This window comes from Mustelus asterias, chromosome 9 (assembly GCF_964213995.1).
Source record: "Mustelus asterias chromosome 9, sMusAst1.hap1.1, whole genome shotgun sequence".
NCBI classification, from domain to species: Eukaryota; Metazoa; Chordata; class Chondrichthyes; order Carcharhiniformes; family Triakidae; genus Mustelus; species Mustelus asterias.
The window spans coordinates 16,484,679-16,511,235 of record NC_135809.1 but is presented as its reverse complement, the minus strand read 5'-3'; the positions used below and the strand labels follow the sequence as shown (position 1 = coordinate 16,511,235).

At 42.0% G+C, this 26,557-nt stretch overlaps 1 protein-coding gene across 1 annotated transcript; it reads right to left on the bottom strand.

Annotated features, from left to right (window-relative positions):
* Positions 1 to 1,750: 1,750 nt before the first annotated feature.
* Positions 1,751 to 25,155, bottom strand: cct2 (chaperonin containing TCP1, subunit 2 (beta)). Its single transcript, XM_078219753.1, has 16 exons — positions 25,022 to 25,155; positions 22,267 to 22,341; positions 18,123 to 18,188; positions 17,784 to 17,895; positions 16,553 to 16,629; positions 13,102 to 13,214; positions 12,108 to 12,310; positions 11,315 to 11,415; positions 11,072 to 11,199; positions 10,845 to 10,948; positions 9,153 to 9,272; positions 8,904 to 9,032; positions 8,264 to 8,367; positions 3,233 to 3,332; positions 2,993 to 3,134; positions 1,751 to 1,996 (listed from the first exon to the last, which is right to left on the bottom strand). Exons 1-16 carry the CDS (start codon positions 25,022 to 25,024, stop codon positions 1,966 to 1,968), a joined length of 1,608 nt encoding a protein of 535 aa, XP_078075879.1. The 5' UTR covers positions 25,025 to 25,155; the 3' UTR covers positions 1,751 to 1,965.
* Between the last annotated feature and the right edge of the window lie 1,402 nt (positions 25,156 to 26,557).

The following is a 26,557-nucleotide window of genomic DNA, read 5'->3' as shown; positions in this document are numbered from 1 at the left end:
TTAACCTACATATTGATTGGTCGACTCAAATTGGACGTGGAGGGCTTGAGGAAGAGTTCTTGGAATGCTGTCGGGATTGTTTCATTGAACAGTATGTTACAGAACCTACGAGAGAGCGAGCTATCTTGGATCTGGTTCTGTGCAATGAGACAGGTAGGATTAAGGATCTTCTTGTGAAGGATCCTTTTGGGATGAGTGATCATAATATGGTGGAATTTCTGATACAGATGGAGGGTGAGAAAGTAGGGTCCCAAACCAGTGTCCTCTGCTTGAACAGAGGGGAGTACGATAGGATGAGGGTGGAATTGGCTAATGTAGACTGGGCGAGCAGACTGGTAGGTAGGACAGCTGAGGAACAGTGGAGGATTTTTAAGGAGATTTTTTAAAGTACTCAGCAAAAATATATTCCGGTGATAAAGGACTGTAAGAAAAAGGATAACCAGACGTGGATAACGAAGGAAATAAAGGAGTATTAAAATAAAATCAGATGCGTACAGAGTGGCCAAAAATAGTGGAGAATTAGTGGATTGGGAAAGCTTTAAAGAAAAACAAAGAACGACTCAGAAAGCGATTAAGAAAGGAAAGATAGATTATGAAACTAAACTAGCTCAAAATATAAAAAATGATAGTAAAAGTTTTTACAAGTATATAAAAAGGAATAGAGTGGCTAGAGTGAATGTTGGACCCTTGGAAGATGAGAGAGGGGATTTAATACTGGAAAACGAGGAAATGGCTGAGACTTTAAATAAGTTCTTTGTGTCGGTCTTCACGGTGGAAGACACAAATAGTTTGCCGAATATTAGAGATCGAGAGTTGGTGGGAGGGGAGGTCCTTAATACAATTACTGTTACTAAGGAGGTGGTGCTTGGTAGACTAATAGGACTGAAGGTAGACAAGTCCCCGGGCCCGGATGGAATGCATCCCAGGGTACTGAAAGAAATGGCTGAGGTAATAGCAGATGCGTTGGTAGTAATTTATCAAAATTCGCTGGACTCTGGGGTAGTGCCGGCTGACTGGAAAACAGCTACTGTTACGCCGCTGTTTAAAAAAGGAAGTAGACAAAAGGCGGGTAACTACAGGCCGGTTAGCTTAACGTCCGTAGTTAGGAAGATGCTAGAGTCCATTATTAAAGAGGAAATAACAGAGCACCTGAATAAGAATGGTTCGATCAAGCAGACGCAGCATGGATTCATGAAGGGAAAGTCGTGTTTGACGAATCTACTGGACTTTTATGAAGATGTCACTAGTGCGGTTGACAGAGGGGAACCGGTGGATGTGGTGTTTTTAGATTTCCAGAAGGCGCTCGATACGGTGCCTCACAAAAGGTTGCTGCAGAAGATTGGGGTACACGGAGTTAGGGGTAAGGTGTTGGCGTGGATTGGCTATCTAACAGGAAGCAGAGAGTTGGGATAAATGGGTGCTTTTCTGGTTGGCAGTTGGTGACCAGTGGCGTGCCGCAGGGATCGGTGCTGGGGCCTCAATTGTTTACCATTTACATAGATGATCTGGAGGAGGGGACTGAATCTAGGGTATTCAAGTTTGCTGATGACACGAAGGTGAGTGGGAAAGCGAATTGCGTGGAGGACGCGGAAAGTCTGCAGAGAGATTTGGATAGGCTGAGCGAGTGGGCGAGGATCTGGCAGATGGAATATAACGTTAGCAAATGTGAGGTTATCCACTTTGGAAGAAATAATAGTAAATTGGAATATTATTTAAATGGAGAAAAATTACATCGTGCGACTATCATAAGAACTTGTGATGACAAAACTTTAATATAAGGCAACCTGAATATAGCCTCATCTTCAAGAGCCTCATCTACAAGTAAGATCTTGTAATCAAATTGAACATTGACTTAAACATACTACAATTTTATAAATACAAATTTTCTAATTCAGTTCTACTGGGTGGTGTCCCATGTTCACTGTTGGTACGAGTCCAAATGTTCTCATTATTGATCTTCATGGCTTAGCAAGGATGATGATCAGGTACACGTTTCCTGAAAGAGATAATAAACATTACAAATGTACTGACCATCACATTGCAGGTAATTCTTTTTATTCATTCACAGAATGTGGGCATCGCTGGCTGGGCCAGCATTTATTGCCCATCCCTAACTGCCCTCCATTTCAGAGGGCATGAGTCAACCACATTGTTGTGGGTCTGGAGTTACATGTAGGCCAAGGAGGGTAAAGACAGCATATTTCCTTCCCTAAAAGACATTAGTGAACAGATAGGTTTTTGGACAATCAACAATGGGCGGCACAGTAGCACAGTGGTTTAGCACTGTTGCTTCACAGCTCCAGGGAGCTGGGTTCGATTCCCGGCTTGGGTCACTGTCTGTGTGGAGTTTGCACATTCTCCTCGTGACTGCGTGGGTTTCCTCCGGTGCTCTGGTTTCCTCCCACAGTCCAAAGATGTGTGGATTAGGTTGATTGCCAATGCTAAAATTGTCCCTTAGTGTCCTGAGATGCGTAGGTTAGAGGGATTAGTGGGTAAATATGTAGGGATGTGGTGGTAGGGCCTGGGTGGGATTGTGGTCGGTGCAGACCCGATGGGCCAAATGACCTCTTTCTGTACTGTAAGGTTTCTATGAATGGTTTCATGGTCTTCATTAGACTTTTAATTCCAGATTTTTTTATTACTGAATTCAAATTTCACCATCTGACATGGTGAGATTCAAACCCAGGTCCCCAGAACATTATCCTGGGTCTCTGGATTAGTGACAATACCATGACACCACTGCCTCCCCAATGTCATTATATATGGAGTTTACAGGTAAAATATTAGATGCAGCAATGGTGCAATCAACATATGGGACCTCTTATTACCACTGATGTGTGCGTATAAAATTTATGAATTAGAGTACATGGGGACAGCACATAATACTCAGGAATGTTCTTCTTTTGGAACAGATCATGTGCATAGAAAGTTTTTATTTATTTAACAGTTTTATTTAATTCTTTGTCAATGTCCAGCATATATAAAGCCTTACCGTGGCGCTGCTCTAATAATATCATCTACTCGAAGAATCATTTCAGCTGCCTCTGCTGCGCTCAACAGTACTTGTCTCTTCACTTGGAAGCTCTCTGTAATACCCATTACTGCCATGTCCCCAATGGTGCCATTGGTCATGTCTAACAATAGAAATTGCAGATTTTTACTTATTGCAGCAAATCACTTAAAAAAATATTTCCAAAGTCAACTTAAATGCATTTCAAATTGGGTTGCTTACCCAATCCATATGTTGTTTTTCCTTCGCTATGAGCAGCTCGCAACTGAGCCACTAAATCTGCACTGTCATACCCAGCATTATCAGCTATAATAGTGGGAAGCTGGAGGGAAAGAAAGCATAAATGCACCACAGGTCGAGTATCTGTTTCAAATCTAACTTTTTTTTTTACAAATAGCGTAAAGCTTATAAATAGAACATAGAACATAGAAAGTCACAGCACAAACAGGCCCTTCGGCCCACAAGTTGCGCCGATCACATCCCCACCTCTAGGCCTATCTATAGCCCTCAATCCCATTAAATCCCATGTACTCATCCAGAAGTCTCTTAAAAGACCCCAACGAGTTTGCCTCCACCACCACCGACGTCAGCCGATTCCACTCACCCACCACCCTCTGAGTGAAAAACTTACCCCTGACATCCCCCCTGTACCTACCCCCCAGCACCTTAAACCTGTGTCCTCTCGTAGCAACCATTTCAGCCCTTGGAAATAGCCTCTGAGAGTCCACCCTATCCAGACCCCTCAACATCTTGTGAACCTCTATCAGGTCACCTCTCATCCTTCGTCTCTCCAGGGAGAAGAGACCAAGCTCCCTCAACCTATCCTCATAAGGCATGCCCCCCAATCCAGGCAACATCCTTGTAAATCTCCTCTGCACCCTTTCAATGGCTTCAACATCTTTCCTGTAATGAGGTGACCAGAACTGCGCGCAGTACTCCAAGTGGGGTCTAACCAGGGTCCTATAAAGCTGCAGCATTATCTCCCGACTCCTAAACTCAATCCCTCGATTAATGAAGGCTAGTACGCCATACGCCTTCTTGACCGCATCCTCCACCTGCGAGGCCGATTTAAGAGTCCTATGGACCCGGACCCCAAGGTCCTTCTGATCCTCTACACTGCTAAGAATGGTACCCTTCATTTTATACTGCTGCTCCATCCCATTGGATCTGCCAAAATGGATCACTACACACTTATCCGGGTTGAAGTCCATCTGCCACTTCTCCGCCCAGTCTTGCATTCTATCTATGTCTCGCTGCAACTTCTGACATCCCTCCAAACTATCCACAACACCACCTACCTTGGTGTCGTCAGCAAACTTACCAACCCATCCCTCCACTTCCTCATCCAGGTCATTTATGAAAATGACAAACAGCAAGGGTCCCAGAACAGATCCCTGGGGCACTCCACTGGTCACTGACCTCCATGCAGAGAAAGACCCCTCCACAGCCACTCTCTGCCTTCTGCAGGCAAGCCAGTTCTGGATCCACAAGGCAACAGCCCCTTGGATCCCATGCCCTCTCACTTTCTCAAGAAGTCTTGCATGGGGGACCTTATCGAACGCTTTGCTGAAGTCCATATAGACCACATCCACCGCTCTTCCTTCGTCAATGTGCTTGGTCACATTTTCAAAGAACTCAACCAGGCTCGTAAGGCACGACCTGCCCCTGACAAAGCCGTGCTGACTACTTTTGATCATACTAAACTTCTCTAGATGATCATAAATCCTGTCTCTCAGGATCCTCTCCATCAACTTACCAACCACTGAGGTTAGACTCACCGGTCGGTAATTTCCCGGGCTGTCCCTGTTCCCTTTCTTGAATATAGGGACCACATCCGCAATCCTCCAATCCTCCGGAACCTCTCCCGTCTCCATCGACGATGCAAAGATCATCGCCAAAGGCTCCGCAATCTCCTCCCTCGCCTCCCACAGTAACCTGGGGTACATCCCATCCGGTCCCGGCGACTTACCAACCTTGATGCCATTCAATAGTTCCAACACATCCTCTTTCTTTATGTCCACATGCTCGATCCTTTCTGTCCTCCGCAATCCAGCAGTACAACCACCCAGATCCCTTTCCACCGTGAATACCGAGGTAAAGTATTCATTAAGCACCTCCGCCATTTCTAACGGTTCCGCACAAACTTTTCCCCCTTCACCTTTTAAGGGTCCTATGCCTTCACATCTCATCCTTTTACTCTTGACATATTTGTAGAAAGCCTTGGGATTCTCCTTAATCTTACCCGCCAAGGTCTTCTCATGACCCCTTCTCGCTCTCCTAATTTCCTTCTTAAGCTCCTTCCTACATCGCGTATACTCCTCTAAATCCTTAACACCTCCTAGCTCTCTGAACCTTCTGTACGCCTCTCTTTTCTTATTTACCAGGTTCATCACAACCTTCGTGCACCACGGTTCCCGTACCCTACCAACACCCCCCTGTCTCATCGGAACGTTGTCATGCAGAGCTCCAGACAAACATTCCTTGAAAATCCTCCACTTTCCTTCGGTACTTTTCCCCAAGAATGCCTCCTTCCAATTTACCCGTCTAATTTCCTCCCTGATGACACTGTATTTCCCTTTACTCCAGAGAAACACTTTCCTAGCCTGCCTGACCCTATCTCTTTCCAATGCTATCGTGAAGGAGATAGAATTATGATCGCTATCCCCAAGATGTTCACCCACCGAGAGATCCTCCACCTGTCCAGGTTCATTAGCCAGCACCAGATCAAGAACAGCCTCTCCTCTAGTAGGCTTATCCACATACTGTGTCAGGAAACTCTCCTGGACACACCTAACAAACTCCTCTCCATCCAAACCCCTAGCCCTAGGGATATTCCAATCTATGTTTGGGAAATTAAAATCTCCCATCACGACAACTCTGTTATTCCTACATCTCTCCAGGATCTGTTTCCCCATCTGCTCCTCAACATCTCTGTTACTATTGGGCGGCCTATAGAAAACACCCAGCAAAGTTACCGACCCCTTCCTATTCCTAACCTCCACCCACAGAGATTCCGTAGTCAGTCCCTCCACGGCGTCCACCTTCTCTACAGCCGTGACACTATCCCTGATCAACAGTGCCACTCCCCCCCCTCTCTTGCCTCCCTCCCTGTCCTTCCTGAAACATCTAAAACCTGGCACCTGAAGCACCCAGTCCTGTCCCTGAGACATCCAAGTCTCCGTAATGGCCACCACATCACAATTCGAAGCAGCAATCCACGCTCCAAGCTCATCCACTTTATTCACTACACTCCTGGCATTAAAATAGACACATCTCAGACCTTCAGCCTGAGCACTTCCCTTCTCCCTCACTCGTCTAACCTCCCTCTTACCCTGTCTACATTCCTTATCTATTTGCGAGCTAACCTCCTCGCTCTCAGTCCCCTCATTTCGATTCCCTCCCCCCAACCTTTCTAGTTTAAAGTCTCTCCAGTAGCCTTAGCCAACCTTCCCGCCAGGATATTGGTCCCCCTGGGATTCAAGTGCCACCCGTCTTTTTTAAACAGGTCACACCTGCCCCTAAAGAGGTCCCAATGATCCAAGTACCCAAATCCTTGTCCCTTGCTCCAGTCCCTCAGCCACGCATTAATTCTCCACCGATTCCTGTTCTCACTCTCCCGCGGCACAGGCAGCAATCCCGAGATTACTACCTTTGCATTCCTCTTTCTCAGCTGTCTACCCAACTCCCTATATTCTCTTTTCATGACCCCTTCCCTCTTCCTACCGATGTCAGCAGTACCTATATGCATCACATATAGTATATCATGATTATATCATGACGAATCAAATAGTATATCATGATTCGTCTTTTCATAATTTTCAGGATATATGATCCATTTAGTGCACAGGATACATAATGAAAATCTAACAAGCACTCATTGCAAGTACAGAAAGGTTGTATACACAAGCATGGTCAGACATTATATTTAATACTGAGAAGAGTCAGCTTAACAGCAATGTGCTAATGGCAAGCAGAGGCTTAAAATAGTGAGGAAACCACTGGTGTACCGCAGCCACATTTGATGTGTTCAATTCAGCAGTAGTGTTACAATTTGTGGAATGGATCATCAGGTGTTTATGGCATAACATAGCTAATGTAAGAGTTTGAAATAACAAGCATCAGGAGGTGGTCTGTGCTATAGGGGCAGCACGGTGGCACATTGTTTCGTTTTGCTGCCTCACAGTGCCTGGGACCCAGGTTCGATTCCCGGCTTGGGTCACTGTCTGTGCGGAGTCTGCACATTCTCTCCGTGTCTGGTTGCTCCGGTTTCCTCCCACAGTCTGAAAGACGTGCTGGTTAGGTGCATTGGCCATGCTAAATTCTCCCTCAGTGTACCCGAACAGGTGCCAGAATGTGGCAACTAGGGGATTTTCATAGTAACTTCATTGCAGTGTTAAGGTAAGCCTACTTGCGACTAATAAATAAACTTTATTTAGTTTACTTTAATCTGTAACCACTGATGGGGATTGTTATTGCTAACACGACTAATTTGACAATATTTTTGTTTTGCCTGGAAGAGTATAGTTCTGTGCGGGGACAATAATTTCCCAATAACTGATTTATCAGTAGGTAAATTCCCGTTTTACATGATATCTGTGATAAATGTTAAGTATTTCATAAATAATAGCATTAACATCTACAATACAATGATGCAATACAGAAGCTAGAACTCTAGGTGATTTCCCCTCCATTTCAGAGTGAATCTCACCCAGAACATGATTCAAATTTGCCTTATAATATGGTATAGAATTGAGCTGCCCATTAAAGAAATTGTTTTTTTTGTCAACTCATATTGTATTAGCAGCAAATGCAGGAGGATATGAGGAACATTAAACCAGCATGGAAAAGTATGGCCAAATGGTACCAACCCCATTTCTGTCAGAGGTGAAACACGTCGCTGGCAAAATCTTATAATACTCATAGGAATTTTTTCAATAATTTGTTGGAAAGTTACGTCAGTTTTAAAAATCTGGAGTTACTGAGGAACCAAGTGGATGACTGCAGCTAAGATTATCTCTCAGTAACTATAGTTAAGAATAAACTCCATGAACACTTCAGTAACTGGCATGATTAAACAATAAAAGCTGAACAAACATCACAGGACAATCAAATGAAGTAACTATTGCATATACAGTTATATGCATAGAACACCTCTGGTAATCAAAGCACTGAAAGTGAACTCTACATTGAGGGAAGGCACCACGTTGGGACTGGGAAGGCAAAGGCAAGGTACAACCGTGTAATGAAACTTACCATTCCTAGCGCTTTAGCAAATGACTCCATTGCTACGGCTTCTTTGCCAGGTGTTCTGACAGCAAGTTCAGTTACAGCTTGTGCCATTAACATCTCTGAGCAGCCTGCAGAAAGAGGAGTGTCCTATCAGAGAGGTAATTATTGTTTCGCATGATAGAAAATCCGGAACATTAACTGCATCCCTCAAACAGGTGAACTTTCTCAGCATCCCTTCTCTTGAGGGTGCTGTTGATTTGAGACAAACACAGTGAGTTAGGTGCAGGATGAACCTACTCAACTTAAACTGTCAGCTTCCACATTGTTAATCGCCACTAAATTAAATGTTAACTCTTGAAGAATGTCAACATATGTCAGTCAGTAATAAGCTTAAAAATAACATCAACACACCAGCATCAAGTTTATCAGATTCATACACCGGGTGTTACGAAGTTTGTTCAAACAACATTTCAGCACTAATCAGAAAACTCTTTAAATTTATTGCTTTAAAAAGTGGAAGTCTGTAGGATTCTAGTATGGTTGAGAAGCCACCTCCAATGCAGGGTGGGCAGATCGATCCATTTCAGAGGTCAGTCACTAACTTAATTAAACCTAAACTTCGAAGTGATCAGCAAGCCATTGATAAAGATAAAAGAAAACATACCTCCGCCATAAACTGTTCTAGTTTCTTTTACTGTCTGAGCAAGTACACAGAGGGCATCATGCAAAGATCGCTCAGCCTCATCTAGAATCTGCTGAGTAGCTCCTCGGAGAACAATGGTACATGCCTCACCTTTAGGACGAGTGGAAAGATACAAGTGTTGTAAGTTAATGTTCTACAATTACTATACACTATTTTAACAACTTTACCTAGAATCCTTAAAGAAATATTTTTTTTTTAAAAATCACCTACCTAGCTCCACTCCAGAGAAACGAAGTAGCTTGTCCTCACCAATCATCACCTCTTCAATAACTTTACAGTGCCCCAGTTTAACCAATTCAGGATGGTCAAAGGTGGAAGCAATTTCACCACCTAAAATATTTCACAATAGGTTCACGAAAGTTTATTAGATCAATATTCATTAAGGGCCTAAATACGTTTTGCATTCTTAATCTGCATCACTTTTTTCACCTTTTAAGAATGTTTAAGTTAAATAATTTCAAAGTGTAAATGATTCAACAGTGTTATACTGCAGAAAGTTATTACCAGCCAAACGACTTCTAACCCAGCAAGTATTTAGTCTGTTTATTATGGAATTACAGTTAATGCCCATCACCTACATGCAATTAAATAGTCAACAATGATTTATATATTTTTTTCATACTCCAAAAGCATAACACAAATTAAATATTTAAGGCTCTGTAAATGCATGTAAAGGCCTACTGAACATTAGGAAGTATGCAAAATGTAGTCCATTTTATCACAGCACATTTTACAAACTGTAAAGTGGCACAGTGGTCAACATTGCTGCCTCACAGTGCCAGGGACCCGGGTTCAATTCCCGGCTTGGGTCACTGTCTGTGTGGAGTTTGCACGTTCTCCCCGTGTCTGCATGGGTTTCCTCCGGGTGCTTCGATTTCCTCCCAGTCTCCAAGACGTGCTGGTTAGGTGCAATGGCACGAACAGGCACCGGAGTGAAGCGACTAGGGGAATTTCACAGTAACTTCATTGCAGTGTTAACGTAAGCCTTACTTGTGACTAATAAATACATTTTTAAAAAAACTTTAAGCTGGTTTTCTCTTTGGATCAAACTACTCTCCCACTAGTAAAATGATTGGGAACACCAAAGTCAAAGATTTATTCAAATCTTCTCGTGATCAGCTGTTTGTAGCTCATGCAAACAGCACAATATTGCCTTATGCCTCAACTTTCCATTACTCAAGTTTTATAGCATTAAAATCAGTTCAATCAAATGGACCACTTTGTTATAGACGAGCAGGTTGCTTCAGAGCAAGAGTCGCATGATGGCACTGATGCACTTATCTCTTGGCCACATAGGAACATGCCTGGGCAATTTTCTACACGATATGCAAAGTATATAAGAGTTGTAGTTGTACTGGAACAGCGTGGCTAAGGACATGACAAGTTGTGGAACACAAACCTGCAGCCCAGATGCTGTCAGGACCTATAGTCTTTGTGATACCCAGTGACTCTGTTTCTTGTTATCACATACAGTTTTAAGGTTTTCAGGGTGGGGAGATATAAACCTAGAAACTACAGGCAAAGTGAGACATTGGCCTATTGCCAGTGATTTGGAAACATTAAGAGACAATATTCCTGGAAAATGTAAATTGGCATTTGGAAAGGTATGGGCTAATAAATAAATGCAATTTCTATGTATTTGACAATAATTTCATAATTATGTTATGAAATATCAGACATAAAATTGCCAAACAACTATGTTGCTTTTAAAACAGAGTGAAATCTAAGATTAAAAAAGACCAGGATTCCTGGAAAATAGAATACTGAAGAAAGCAAATTAACTAAAAAAAACTTAAGCAATAATGAGCTGGTGTACACAAAGGTACCAATCTATTTAAACAAATGGATCTGATGCTGCTCACCCAACGACAGGGCAAGTGTGTCTTGTTAATGACTTCTTACCAGTTACAAGTGCAAGTCGCTCAATTCCAGAAAAGTCAGCATGTTCAATGGCCATAACACCTGCAGCACCAAACAACTGCTCAGGGTAATTATAAATGAGCTGTCTGAAATATAAAAATTGAAGTGTATTTATATACTGTTATTTTAACTGCAACACTAAAAAATAGCTTATTTATACAAATGTTTTGCAAATCATAATGCTCTGAAAATAAAAATGCCATGACTACCTATTGATAAAACAATTGATCCCATGTTTCAGGATTCGATCCACCTTTTCTTTCATTTTTTCCTTTTCAGCCAGTTCAATTTCTGCAACTTTTGCGGTTGAATCTACTCGCACACGTGAACCAAATATCTGTCAAAAGACACAATATGGATCAAAAGCAATTCTAGTCACTTGTCCTTGTCTACTGGAGTCGTGCAGCTTTATCAAGACCAGAGGAACGGACGCTCAAACAATTCTCACCCACCTTAATTTTATCTGTATCCATACTAGTGTTTGCTATCAGAATTTTCGCATTTTCAATTCTCTTTGGTTGGTTAACTCCAATTTTCTTATCCAAAAGAAAACCTGTAAACAATTATGCACAGAGTATTTGAACAGTCTTGATGTGGTCACTATTACCTTATTCTTAGATCTAACTAGTCTCTTCATTATAACTTTCTATAATTTCCAAGAAAACAATTCAACTACTCACATTTATGCCTAGCCCTAGTTTGACGATGACAAAAATCAATTATTGGTCAGCAGAATGAATGGCTCATATCAATATCTGGCAATATGACTGGTTAAAAATCACAGCTAATTTTAGTTTTGTAGATTTGGAAATGAAGGCAAGGAGAATTTGTTCAAATTATTTCCCTCGTGTGTGACATAGGAATAAATATTAAGCAACAAAATGCTGTTGACATAGCATTCATCGGCAAACGATCTTGAAGACTCGGATTTAAGTACAATGGCTTTATACCATAAACTATGGGGTTTCTAGCCAAATAAATGTAAAGGCCTGGGAAGGAAGAGTACAGAACTTAGGAAATATCTTTGTGCAAATTCACAAAATGTATAAAAGAATATTGTACAATCAATGGCTGAGAATGTCTGATTTCAAAGTGAACTGTCAGGATTACACTAAAAGCTATTTTTTAAATCACATACGGGCATCATTATTTATAACCTCATCACTTAATCATTCTGAGAACCCAAAGCCTACCTACTAGATACTTAGATAATAACATCTCTTCATAAATTTCAACATACATTACCTTCATCCAGATAGGAATCAACTAAGCTCCCTCCAAGTTTCTTAATCACATGAATAGCTTCAAGGTTGCCAGAACCTTTCAGCCTGACCACAGCTTCGACTGCCAGACTAGAGAAGTGATTTTTGTGATGAGTCAGCAGTTTGGAAGAGAGCGTAGTCCTGGCAATATTCATTAGATCTTCATGAAATTTGACTTCATCATCCCTGATAATAAAGAGAGTCAGGAGAACATCAAGAACTTTCATATTTGTAGGATAACACAACTGTACAAGCACTCTAATTTGCTATTTGCATCACCAAGTTCAGTTCAATTCTTAACTACACAATTATGCAATCCAATATAAAAAGTCCTAATGATTAAGATCAAGTGAAGCAATGGCTAAACTGCAACCAGTGCAGTTTATATAGTTGGCAAGTCACTATGTATTTCTATACTCAAACATGAAATATGAAGACTAGCAAATTACATGAAATAATTCTTCCCCCAATCAATAAGAATTAGTTGCATTTGTGGACCAGCTGAATATGCTCAACTGTGGGATTTCAATTTGTTTGGCATTTACAATAGAAAAGGGTGAAGAATGAGATATTCCCTAAAAATGCTGCTGTCTTCCCCATATAACTGGAGAACTAAGGGAAAGTGTCTTGTAAATTTCTGTTAGTTATTGGCTGATGATAAACAAAATCTTATTATACAGAAAATTTGAACTACTTGTAATTTCTTCTAACATCAATATACACCATCGGAAATCAAGTATATAATTCAAAACTGAAAACTTTAAAAACGATGGTTGCAGATTATTTAGTTCAAAGCATTTTTAAAATAAGTTATTAGTCAGCAATGGATTTCAAAAATCTTAAAAATTCGACCAAACGAAAGGAGATTTTGCATCACAACATTTATCAAGGTTTTGAGCCAAAAATAAAAGTGTGCATTTTGATTCCTTTACTTTTCATACTCAAGTCTTCTTTTTAAAAATACAAAATGATCTCACCCATGATCCACTGCAGTTTTTTTCAAGGCTTCTCTTGCTGCTTGGGTTGCTTTCCTCCAGCCTGCAATTATTGTCTGAGGATGAAGCTTTTTAGCAATAAGTAATTCTGCTTCCTAAGAAGGGATAAATGAAGTCCATAAAATCAAACTCTCAGAAATAAATTGTTCAGGACCTAATTTTACTGACAGTTAATCAAGCATATTACAGCAACATTTCCAATCAAATACTCAATTGGATTGTTTATTTATAAACAGAAAATTCTTCAGTAATAGCCAATAGTTCTTTAATTAAATGCTTAAATACTTAAAACTGACAAATATTTGGAAGTAATGTAAACAAAATGCATGAAAATATTCCTTTGTAAGTGCTGATTATATAGGATTTCTTTTAAAATATATTACCAAAAAATGCTGGAAGAATACATGCTCAAATATCCCCTAGTGGCAGTTTTAATTCATTGTTCTCCAATTTCCCATTCTGCTGTTAGAGGCAAATGTTCTTATTTATTGTTGCAATTATTAGTTGACATGAAAATTTATAGTAAGGATTCTTTGTTGAAAGGCAACTATGTCATGTGCAGTGCCACTTCCATTGGATTATTCAACATTTCACTAAATGTCTTTTCTATTCTGCTGAAACTGCATTTAATGTTTTTAGCTCACATTCAGCATCATTTGTACTAAACATTTTCTCTCACTAAATCACCGATAACACTATCAGCAAACCCCAAACTGCTTCAGAGCCAAATTAGAGAGCGCGTCCCAAAAACAATGATACGAATGACCATCAATGTAATCATATTGGTCTCAGAACAAATGCTGACTCAGAAACCAGAACTCCCTGCTCTTAAAAAAAAACCTGAAAAATTGGCACCTCCAACAATGCAGCATTCTCTTCATACTGCATTTAAGCATCATCCCGAGTTGATGTTTGTAAACAGGCTCACAAATAAGAGCATTGCCATCGAATGATTACTTAAAACTCATCATCCAGCACAGCTTCATTTTCTCTAACAACTTTGATTCATCTCCTCTTCCTGGTCAAAACTGCTTAATGTCAAGATTGTCTGAAAGCAGAAACTCTAAACTGCTTTCACTTACGACCCCCAGCACCCCTCAGGTAACATTCACGATGCAAAAATCTTGGGACTTTCTAGACACTTCATTCTGTCCTTCATTTCCCAACTTCCAGTTTCCCTTCTGGCCTTCCATTTTGGGTGGCAGTGGTTAGCACTGCTGCCTCACAACACCAGGGATGATGTTTGTAAACAGGCTCACAAATAAGAGCATTGCCATCGAATGATTACTTAAAACTCATCATCCAGCACAGCTTCATTTTCTCTAACAACTTTGATTCATCTCCTCTTCCTGGTCAACATCAAGCACCATCTATTTTGCCCAGAACTGGCCCAACTACCAACTTGTATGTCAAATACCGGGTTCAATTCCCAGCTTGGGTCACTGTCTGTGCAGTCTGCAAGTTTGCCCCCGTGTCTGCGTGGGTTTCCTCCGGATGCTCCGGTTTCCTCCCACAGTCCAAAAGATGTGCTGGTTAGATGCATTGGCCATGCTAAAACAAATTCTTCTCTGTGTACCCAAACAGGCGGAGTGTGGCGACTAGGGATTTTCGCAGTAACTTCATTGCTGTGTTAATGTAAATCTACTTGTGACACTAATAAACTTTAAAATTTCTTTGAGGTTACTGTTCCATTGCATCCCAGTTCACTTATCAGATCCATGAAATCAACCCACTATTTGCTCCAGTCCCAGCTTCTCATCATCAACCTCACCTACATAATGGCAACATCAAGCACCATCTATTTTGCCCAGAACTGGCCCAACTACCAACTTGTATGTCAAATCTTTCCATCCCTTCCAAAAACTTGGGAGAAATTATCTCTATATTCTCATCTTTCACCACTCCTTATTGGAGATTCCCTAATACTGTTTCCAATTTGTCCAGAGCAACAAGGCAATAAACCAAAATCACACTTTGTGGGTATGTCATTGCTGTCTCTTGGCTGCCTTCAATATTCAATAATTCCATCCACTATAAAATATGCATGGAATATTGTTTAAAGCTGTACCTCTGAGACAGTAACAAGAACTGTATAGGGTGAAAAGGCACAAGGCCCCAAATTCTGTTCAGCAATCAATCTGAACAATGTTGGTCATAAAATATCAGATAGCATTGAATACAGCTGGTAGCAAACCTAAGTAGAAGCAAGCAAGAAATGCATTTTTCTCCTTAAAACCAGTGGCAGGTCCTCATTTAATCTAAGCCCACTAACGCCCCTACTTTCTCAGGAGGCTAAGGAGATTTGGCACGTCCACTACAACTCTCACCAATTTTTAAAGATGCACCATACAAAGCACACTTTCTGGATGTATCACAGCTTGGTATGGCTCCTGCTCTGATCAAACTACAAGGGGTTGTGAACGTAGTCCAGTCCATCATGCAAACTAGCCTCCCATCCATTGACTCTGTCTACACTTCCCGCTGTCTCGGAAAAGCAATCAGCATTATCAAGGACCCCATGCAACCTGGACATACTCTCTTCCACCAGGAAAGATACAAAAGTCTGAGATGACGTACCAATTGACTCAAGAACAGCTTCTTCCATGCTGCCATCAGACTTTTGATGGGCCTACCATATATTAAGCTGATCTTTCTCTACACCCCATTAGTAACTGCAACACTATATTCTGCACACTCTCCTCCCCTTCTACCCTATGTACTCTATGAATGGTAAGCTTTGTCTGTGTAGCGGGCAAGAAACAATACCTTTCACTGTAGCCCAATAGATGTGACAATAATAAGTCAAATCAAATGCAGGTGAGTGTTAGGCACAAGACTGAAGCATACTACTGTATAGGTGCATTAGATCAACAATTTACCAAAAAAAGTGGCCCCAGCTTTCAAATCTATTGAAAAGGTAACCAACTTATCCAACAGTTATTGTGCACATTGTGTGCTGGAAACTCGTCATCATCCATCCCCCTCTCCCCCACCACAGTCTCCAGGCTTTTGGTTTGTAGTATTCGGAAAATGCTGGAAGACTGGCGAGAAGCAATATCTAACTGTAAGTTGCTGCCCTTCATCATTTAAAAATTCCATTAAAGTTTTGAAACATTTAAGGCATTTTCATGCGAAGAAATGCCATTAGTGCAATTTGGAAAATACAGCAACATAGCCAACAAAACGGAGATATATTAATTGGTACTCAACTGTTTGCATACATTGTTTAGATATTTAATCCACACCAGCAAATACATCCTATTTATAATACCCTAAAATTAATTTTCATACCATTTCCATCCTCCACCTGATTAATGAGCAGGCATCCTCTACACAATCGTTGGCAGAGTGTAAAAATGTTGAGGTTGCAAAAGGATTCTTTCCTTTGGCAACATTTTTTTGCAAATGCACAAACTGAAGACATTCCACTTACTCTCAGGAGTTCAGCAGCTAACACGGTCACAGATGTCGTTCCATCTCCAACTTCTTCATCTTGTACCTTGGATAGCTCTGTTTGTAAGAGAACATAATCAGCAAACTATTATTTTTTGAACTCTCCAGCCAGAAATGTCCTCCAGATAATAGCTGCTTTGCCCTCACCACCATACCTACTTCTATCCAAAACCAAAACTATTGGTCTGTCTATTGTCAACCCAAAAAAGGTCCAAACCAAACAGAAAAAATATTTTCAAGTTAACTTTATGCAAATTTGAATACAATACTGTTGTGTGCCTCCACAAATGCAAATCTTATTTGCTTGCCAACGTGTGGCTAACCGCCATGGATGGTTAGCCACATGTTGGCAAGCAAATACATGGGTGCTCTCTTGATTATGTCTTACCTGAAAGAACTCATCCACTGAGCTCGAAATATACCAATATGTTGGAAAGCAACAACGTAATGCCTAGGCTGAAGAAACCTCCAACTCAGCCTAATTCTCATTTCCACCCAGAGACAAATTAAGTCGCAAGCCAGCAGAACTGATACATTACTTAAAAGATCTTTCCCAATTTTAACTCCAGCAATGTAATTCCGAGGCCTGTTTGAATTTTGTGTACAAGATCGATCATCATATTGGGCAACAACTTCCTGGCTCCCAAGGGTTGAATTTGAGATGGACCCCAATGATGCACTGGAAGTTCTTGGAAGTTCCCACGTTAGGGTTTACCTGGCAATTGTCTAGAAGGGCTAACTTCCCCAGGACAATTGCACTGGCAAGGAACCATCCGATAAAGCAATTTAAGTGGCTAACTTTGGTACTTCTGCCAGTTTAGTCCTCTGATTTGATTTATTATTGTCACATGTATTAGTGTACAGTGAAAAGTATCTGAAAGAATTAGAAGCAAAAAAAGCTTTTCTAACTTCAGAGTAACTATTTTGAAGCCTCGCGTGGGTCCCCTTCTTCAGATGTCTGAACCCCCAGCTCCACTTGCTCTCACCGTTGTGGCAGCTAGTGACGTAAAAAGGGGTGTCCCCCTTCACTGCACTTCATTTACACCATGTCACTGCAGTTGGGGGCGCAACACTCTGTTGCTGTCTCACCCTGCCTGAGTGAGGAAGGTTGAGAGAGACAAAGGTTTTACAACTCCAGTAAAGGCATGTCCCTCTGGAATGGCAATCCATCGGTGATTACACTCTGAGAAAGTTACAGGCCATTAACTTACCAACCAAAATTCTAGCTGCTGGGTTATCAACACCAATAGCTTTAAGGATTGTGGCTCCATCATTGGTCACTGTCACAAAAGAATCTCTTCCTCCACTCAGCAGTATCTTGTCCTGGAACAGGAATAATCATTCCTTATTGAGCAGCGTATCGAGTCATAAATAAATAACACTTTAAATATGCAACACCCACAGAATGTTCTTCCTATTCATTGCCAATGCTAAAATTAAAATGTATGACAAAAAAAATCATTAAAAAACCTATAAATTTATCAAAAAGAGCATACATAAGTTTATATGCTTTAATATAAATTGAGTTAAGTCTAAGGTTTGCCACTTACCATGCCTTTTGGGCCCAAAGTACTTTTAACCAAATCTCCGACTGCAATAGCACCAATAAAAGAAGACTGAAACAAATCAGATACATCATGGTGAAAATTTTTTATCCAATGCAAAACTACAAATAAACTATACAGCAGGAGAAACTGTCAATAGTTCCATAGGGGATTTTTACAGTGACTTCATTGCAGTGTTAATGTAAGCCTACTTGTGACACCAGTAAGTAAACTTTAAACCTTCATGTGTTCAGACAGCTCTGGATCAGCTCTCAAGCCAGTCTCTTTAATTTCCACAAGCCACTAAAGAACGCATGTGGTTGACATTAATCAGTGATGATGTGAGAGCTGAGTAATGAGAAAGGAAAGAAAATATTGGAAAACTTAATAACGAGAATGCTGGGAGTTAGGTGAGGGTATCATATTTCTTTCCAAAAAATTTAATTTTGTCTGTATTTAATGTTTAATACCTAACTGAAATTTACTTACATTTTAAATTTCATCCAGGCTCAAGCAGGGATACATACAAGCTCCCCAGTGGAGAGCAGTTGAAGCTAATTAAGGAAACTAGCTTAAGCTTAGCTTAAGGTTCTTCTTTACCTGGGGCTATGTCTTTAGTTTCAGAGCCATATAAATTCAAGCCTCTCAATGTGACAGGTGTGCTGGGAGTTAAAGGGATTAGGTAAAGGAGATGCTTCTCTGCTTTTCTACCTTTGTCATCCTCTAGGAATTGGTTCTTGCTCTACTACAGGGGAAGAAGCTAGCTATTTGGTGAATATCTGGTGAGTGATTAAGGTCCATTTCATTCAAGGTTTAAAATAGTAAAAAAGGTTAAGTCATCATAGTCCCAGATGACCATAGCCTGCTCTCCCCTTTTGAGGGGGTATTGTAAATTGGTGGTCATTTAAACTAAGGATCACCACGCCTCAGGTGAGGGGCAAGGTCGAGAAGGGAAGCCTTCATAAATAACCTCAGCTGGTATAGGAATTGAACTGCATCATGAACCAGCTGTCCAGCCAACTGAGCTATCCAACTCCACAATAAAATAGTATATGGACGTGTTAAGGTTAACAAAATATATAAAAATGGAAAATAATTATCAACAAAATATAAGTAGTTAATTGGAATAAATTAAGGATGGCAGGACAGATGTGTCACAGCTGCAGCACGTTGGAGCTCCAGCTCAGTCACAGAGCTGGAGGCCAAGCAGCAATGGACCAGGGAGGGGGAATGTTACCTGAACACTTTGTATGAGGAAGGTGGTCACACTTAGGATTGGCTCTTCTGATCTGATTAGTGGTCAGGGACAGGAGGATGCAACTGCAAGCAACGAAGGTAAGGGAGCCCAGAGATCAGGAGTCAAACAATTTGAAGTTCTTGTTTGGTTAAGAGTGGGGGCTGCAGGATGGATGATCTGACTGGTTATAGCATTGTGGTACAGGAAGTCATTCAAGTGGGGGAAGCATAAAGTAGGAGACAGTATGAGGGAGATCGACACTGTTCACTGCAGCAAAGAGAGACTCCAGAAGACAATGTTGCCTGCCTGGTGAAAGGGTTCAGGACATCGGCTCAGGGCTGGAGGAACTTGAATGGGAGCGAAGGATCCCAATGGGGATGGTCCATAAAGGCACCAACAACATAGATGACAAGGAAAGAGGTTCTGCATAGTCAGTATGAAGAGTTAGGCACCAAATTATGCAGAACCACAAAAGGTAATAATCTCTGAATTATAGGACAAAAATGATTTAGAGAAATGAATACGTGACTCAAAGACTGGTATAGTAGAAATGGGTTCCAGTTCGTGGGACATTTTAAACTAAATAATGGGGGCAAGGGATCAAATTTGGGAAGATAGGTAAACAGAGTAGAGAAAAGGCAAGAGAGAAAGGTACAAATATGGGAAATGATAAACACACCATGCCAAGAAGGGATGGAGAGTACAAATCTGAGTGTAAATCAGCAGATAAGGCTAGAGGTTACGAAAGAACAAAACTAAAGGCTCTGTAACCAAATGCACACAGTATTCAAATCAAAACAGATGAGCCGGTAGTGCAATTAGAAATAAATAAATGATAGCCGTTACAGAGACATGGCTACACGGCTAAAGATTCGGACCTGAATATTGAAGGTTCAGGAAGGATAGGAAGTTAGGAAATGGTGGAGGGATGACTGTTAATTGATGATGGTATATAAGATTGAAGAATAGAACGGGATTGACAGGGTAGACGCAGAGCGGATTTTCCCATTACTGGACATTCTAGAACGAGGCCATAATTTTAGACTAAGGGGTAGCAGATTTAAAACAGAAATTGAGGAGGAATTCTCACTCAAGGGGTCGTCAATCTGGGGGATTCTCTACCCCAGAATGCAATGGATGCCAGAACAAAACAAATTCGAGGATACAGATAGGTTTTTAATTAGTCATGGGATGAAGGGTTATGCGGAGCGAGCAGGAATTTGGAGATAAGGCCCAGATGAGATCAGCCACAATAACATTGAATGATGGAGAAGGCTCGAGGGGGGTGAATTGCCTACTCCTGCTCCTAGTTTTTGTGTTATTAGCGCAATAAAGGAGGGATGATATGGTTAAGAAACCAAAATGTAGAAGCAGTTTGGGTACAGACAAGAAATGATAAAGGCAAGAAGTCACTTTTGGGAGTGGCGTACAGGCTCCTTACAGTACCTACAAGGTAGAATGAATAAATAGAAAAGAATAAATCCAGAAATAATGGCAGCTTGGCAGAAGGGTTAAAAAAAAACCATGGAGGACTATAATCTACATATAGACTGGAAAAATCAGATGGGTAAAAGTAGAATAAATGAAAAGTTCATAAGGTTTTTTGGGAACAGCATGTTCTGGAGCCAACCAGAGAACTAGCTACGTTAGACCTGGTGTTGTGTAACAAGATAGCAAGTTTTTGCTTTACACAAAGGGTGATGGGTGCCTGGAACTCGCTGCCAGGGAAGCTAGTGGAAGCAGATACGATAGTGAGTTTTAAGGGCTGCCTGGACAAATACATGAATAGGATGGGAATACAGGGATATGGTCCCCGGAAGGGGGGGGGGGGGGCTTTAGTTCAGTCGGGCAGCATGGTTGGGGCAGGCTTGGAGGGCCAAAGGGTCTGTTCCTGTGCTGTAAATGTCTTTGTTCTTTATTGTATCCTACCATAATTGAAGTCTTGCATTCAGTTTGGGAGAGAAGAATGGACCCAAGACTAGGATGTTAAACTTAAATAAGGGCATGAAAGCAGAGCTAGCCAAAGATAACTGGCAAATTAGGTTAAAGAATTGATGAATCGAGCTACAGTGGCAGACATTTAAGGGGATATCAGGAAATGGAAAGGAGGGAGGAACTTTAGAAAATTACAATCACAAGGGGAGTGTGGTGAGCAAATTGTTAAAGCAGCGGGCTGACAAATCCCCAGATCCTGACAGACTTCATCCTAGGGACTTAAAACAAATGGCCGGAGAGATAATTGATCTGCTGGTTTTAATATTCCAAAATTCCCTAGATTTGGGGAAGATCCTAGATTGGACAATTGAGAATGCAATTATTTTATTCAAAAAGGGATGGAGACAGAAAGCAGGAAACTACAGAACCATTAACTTGGCTTTTAACATTTTCCCCATGACAAATACTATTGAACCAAACAGAAATCTCCCCTAGACCCCTCACCCCATTACTGACCTCTGAGCAATGATTCCTCTCAGTTGTGTAACTGTGTAGTAAGCATGAAGGTACCAGACTGCACACAAAGCTGTTCCCTTTAAGATACTGCTTGTGCATAAAATTTTTAAAGTACCTTACAAGTGGAGTACAAAGAACACAGAGTGATCATTGCCTCTGAACCTTAACTGTATTACAGGAAATGAAACTAGTTTCTACGATTGTACCAAGATCAACTGCCTGCAATAATCAATTAAATTCAAATCTTAATTAATCAGACATAAAATGCTGACGATTACTGGTAAACAAATATAAAAATGATTTAATTCTGACCCCGACCTTCAGCTAATCACATCTGCCCACTGCCGCTACAATTTAGTTTTTAAACATTTTCTATGCTGAATGTTTGTTGTTAGATGTATTATTCCATTAGGTAAAATTAAAATCTTTGGACCTGCTGAATAACAAGGAATTGTTGCTTACCAGACGGGCTGTCTCAGCTTTCTCTTCATCGGCACCAGCTTTGAAGATGTTCACAGGAGCAAATGAAAGGGAAGCCTATCAAATAAAAATTGACCTCAAAATTAATTTTGAAAATTTGAATGAATGATATAAGTAATTTCAAATGTAGCAAATTACCATCACCTCAGCATTTATTGTCAACTTCCAAATATTATTGTATTAAAACATTGAACCACTTTTATTTGCTTGAATTACGCCAATCAAGTGAATGTGCATCATAGAACCATAGAAAATTACAGCTCAGAAACAGGCCTTTTGGCCCTTCTTGTCTGTGCCGAACCATTTTATGCCTAGTCCCACTGACCTGCACTTGGACCATATCCCTCCACATCCCTCTCATCCATGAACCCGTCCAAGTTTTTCTTAAATGTTAAAAGTGACCCCGCATTTACCACTTTATCTGGCAGCTCATTCCACACTCCCACCACTCTCTGCGTGAAGAAGCCCCCCCTAATATTCCCTTTAAACTTTTCTCCTTTCACCCTTAACCCATGCCCTCTGGTTTTTTTCTCCCCTAGCCTCAGCGGAAAAAGCCTGCTTGCATTCACTCTATCTATACCCATCAAAATCTTATACACCTCTTTCAAATCTCCCCTCAATCTTCTACGCTCCAGGGAATAAAGTCCCAACCTATTCAATCTCTCATGTTTAGGTGCAGGAAGCTTTCCAACTTACTTAAGCCGTAGTGATCAATAGCATACAGCTGAGCAACTCCAGTTATACAGCATCTCCCTAGCAGTTAGTAAGAATATAGCAGTAAACAGAAAAGCAGTCACTGCAATTATTTTCTATCCTATGAGCACTGCATCAATTCTCATTTTGGCTTTTACCCACTAGACTCGACCATATCAATGCTCTGGTGAGCCTCCCATCTTCACGCTTCATAGACTTGGGCTCATCGTTTCCCATATCTTGACGTGTAACAGGCCCTGTCACCTAACACTTGTGTTTGCTGACCTACATTGGTTCCTAAAACCAATAATACCCATTTTTAACATACATCCTTGTGTTTGAATCCTCTATAGTCACTTTTCCCTCTCAGTAATAGCCTCCAATTCTATAACCCTCTGAAAACTCTCTATTTCTCAAACTGTGACCTCTTGCACATCACTAGCAGCTATAACTTTAGCTTCAAACTCCTCCCAGGGCTCATCTTAAAACCCACATCTTTGACTGAACATTTGGTCACCTGTTCTAACGCCACCATCACTACTTAGAAACACAGAAAATTAATGTCGCGGGAGGCCATTTGGCCTTCACGTTTGTAACCAACTTTGTTGGCCCATCGCTCCGAAGCCCACAAAGTATTTAAAATATGAAAGTTTCTGCATCTACCAACATTTCAGGTCACGTGGTACAGCCTTCCACCATCTTCTGGGTGAAATATTTCCTCAATTCCCTTCGATCTATGCCGCTGATGATTGTCCTCTCTGTTCAGGGAAAGAAGTCTCCCCAACCATTTCCCCTCAGCCTCCTCCATTTCAAAGAAAGCAACCCCAGCTCATCCAATCTTTCCTGGTCAAAATTCTCTATTCCTGGCAGCATCCTGGTAATTCTCCTGAGGACCCTCCCTGGTACTTTCTGCAGTACGCCATATCGTAGTTGTGACCTAACTTGGCACAGCCTCAGGCTTGAGTGGAGGATGATGAACAGCACAACCTTAGATCAAGGCACAATACTGCAGATCCCATCCATTGATTCTGTCTACACTTCCCACTGCCTCGGCAAAACAGCCAGCATAGTTAAGAATCCCACACACCCCAGACATTTTCTCTTCCACCGGGAAAAAGATACAAAAGTCTGAGGTCAGGTACCAACCTACTCAAGAACAACTTCTTCCCTGCTGCCGTCAAGACTTTTAAATGGACCTACTTTGTACTAAGTTGATCTTTCTCAACATCCTAGCTATGACTGTAACACTACATTCTACACTCTCTCCTTTCCTTCTCTATAAATGGTATGCTTTATGTAAAACACGCAAGAAACAATTGCTCATTGTACGTTTAACATGTGACAATAATAAATCAAATAGATGCTATAATCTGAAACAAAAACAGAAAATGCTAGGAAATCTCAGCAGGTCTGTGGAGATTGGAGCCAGCTAGTCTGGACGACCTTCGGGCTCTATATTCTCTCCACAGACCTGCTGAGATTTTCCAGCATTTTCCGTTTTTCTTTGAGAATCTTATGGGCCTGGCCTAATAAGGCGAAGTGACTTGGTGGTGATAACGGCGCTGCAAGAATGAAGAGTAGTTGTGGTCGAGTCTGGTCCAATTTATTTGCATTTTGCAGAACTGAGTCCGGGAGAGAATGGGCCGCGCCTGCGCACTGGCTCAGGCCGAGTGCTAGAACTTTCGGTGCTGCCGCTTTGTCAGCTCCTCTCGACGGCGGCAGCACGATCTCCTGCCTCAGACTCTAAAGGGCGGCGGCCGGTCTCAGGCCGGGGCTCCTACACCGCCTTGTCATTTCCCTCCATGCCAACCGATTCTAACATCAGTCTTTCCGCCGAAACAGCGTGCCCCACTGCCCCAGGCCCGGGGAGCGGCCCCAGCCCAGGGAACAACCGCAACACGTGCTCGGCCGGGAGGAACAAAGGTTCCCGCTCGCTCCGCCAACCGACTGAAAAAGCCGGGACAATGGACACCGCTGCTCGGGGCCACGGAGCCGGCTGCCGGTGTACTGGGCCCCGCGGGCGCTTTCGCACCGGGCCACCTACCATGACCAGAGCTCCAACGTCGCGATCCCCTCAGCCGCTGCCCAACCGTCGGAAACTGCGTCACCGTAACCCGGATGGAGGCCCCGCCCTCGAATGGAAGCCCCGCCTCTTGACACCCGGATGAGAACCCAAACCGCCTGAATGGAAGCCCCGCCTCTAGTGTGCCCGGATGGAAATTTCGCCCTCGGTCTCCTGAACGCCTGGGGGAAGGCCCCGCCCCCTGTACGAAAGCCCCGCCTTTAGACCATAAGACATAGGAGCGGAAGTAAGGCCATTCGGCCCATCGAGTCCACTCCACCATTCAATCATGGTTGATTTCAACTCCATTTACCCGCTCTCTCCCCATAGCCCTTAATTCCTCGAGAAATCAAGAATTTATCAATTTCTGTCTTGAAGACGCTCAACGTCTCGGCCTCCACAGCCCTCTGTGGCAGTGAATTCCACAGACCCACCACTCTCTGGCTGAAGAAATTTCTCCTCATCTCTGTTCTAAAGTGACTCCCTTTTATTCTAAGGCTGTGCCCCCGCGTCCTAGTCTCCCCTGTTAATGGAAACAACTTCCCTACGTCCATCCTATCTAAGCCGTTCATTATCTTGTAAGTTTCTATCAGATCTCCCCTCAACCTCCTAAACTCCAATGAATATAATCCCACGATCCTCAGACGTTCATCGTATGTCAGGCCTACCATTCCTGGGATCATCCGTGTGAATCTCCACTGGACCCGTTCCAGTGCCAGTATGTCCTTCCTGAGGTGTGGGGCCCGGATGGAAACTCCGTCTCCAGAGCGCCTGGGTGGAAGCCCCGCCCCCTCCCAGTGTACCCGGATGAAAGCCCCACCTCTAGAGTGCCCGGCTGGGAGTCGGTTGGGACAGACTCCACCTAGAGACAAGATTGTTTTAATTGTGCGCTGAACGAATGGATCCATATAACTCCCTGGCTGAGGGCAAAAGCAAAATACTGCGGATTGTGTGCTTCGATTTATTGCAAGAAGTCTCACAACACCATGTTAAAGTCCAACAGGTTTATTGGGCAGCACAAGCTTTCGGAGTCTTGCTCCTTCATCAGGTGAGTGAGGAGTTGTGTTCACAAACAGGGCATATACAGACACAAACTCAATTTACAAGATCGTGTCTGTACATGCCCTGTTTGTGGACACAACTCCTCACTCACCTGATGGAGCGAGACTCTGAAAGCTCGTGCTACCAAATAAACCTGTTGGACTTTAACCTGGTGTTGTGAGACTTCTGACTGTGTTTATCCCAGTCCAATGCCGGCATCTCCACATCTTGATTTATTGTCGCATGCATTGGTATACAGTGAAAAGTATTGTTGGAAATCAAATAAAAATAGAAAGATGCTGGGGATACACAGCAGACTTGACAGCCACTAAAAAGTTTATTGGTGTCACAAATAGGCTTACATTAATACTGCAATGAAGTTACTGTGAAAATCCCCCAGTCGCCACACTCCGGCGTCTGTTCGGGTACACCAAGGGAGAATGTAGCGCAGCCAATGCACCTAACCAGCATGTATTT

Excerpts from the sequence above, each read along its gene's own strand:
- cct2 (XM_078219753.1), bottom strand. Across the intron at positions 10,949-11,071 it reads ATCAATTGTTTTATCAATAG|ACAGCTCATTTATAATTACC; the intron begins GTAGTCATGGCA and ends TTTATATTTCAG. Across the intron at positions 8,368-8,903 it reads TAGAACAGTTTATGGCGGAG|GCTGCTCAGAGATGTTAATG; the intron begins GTATGTTTTCTT and ends CTCTTTCTGCAG.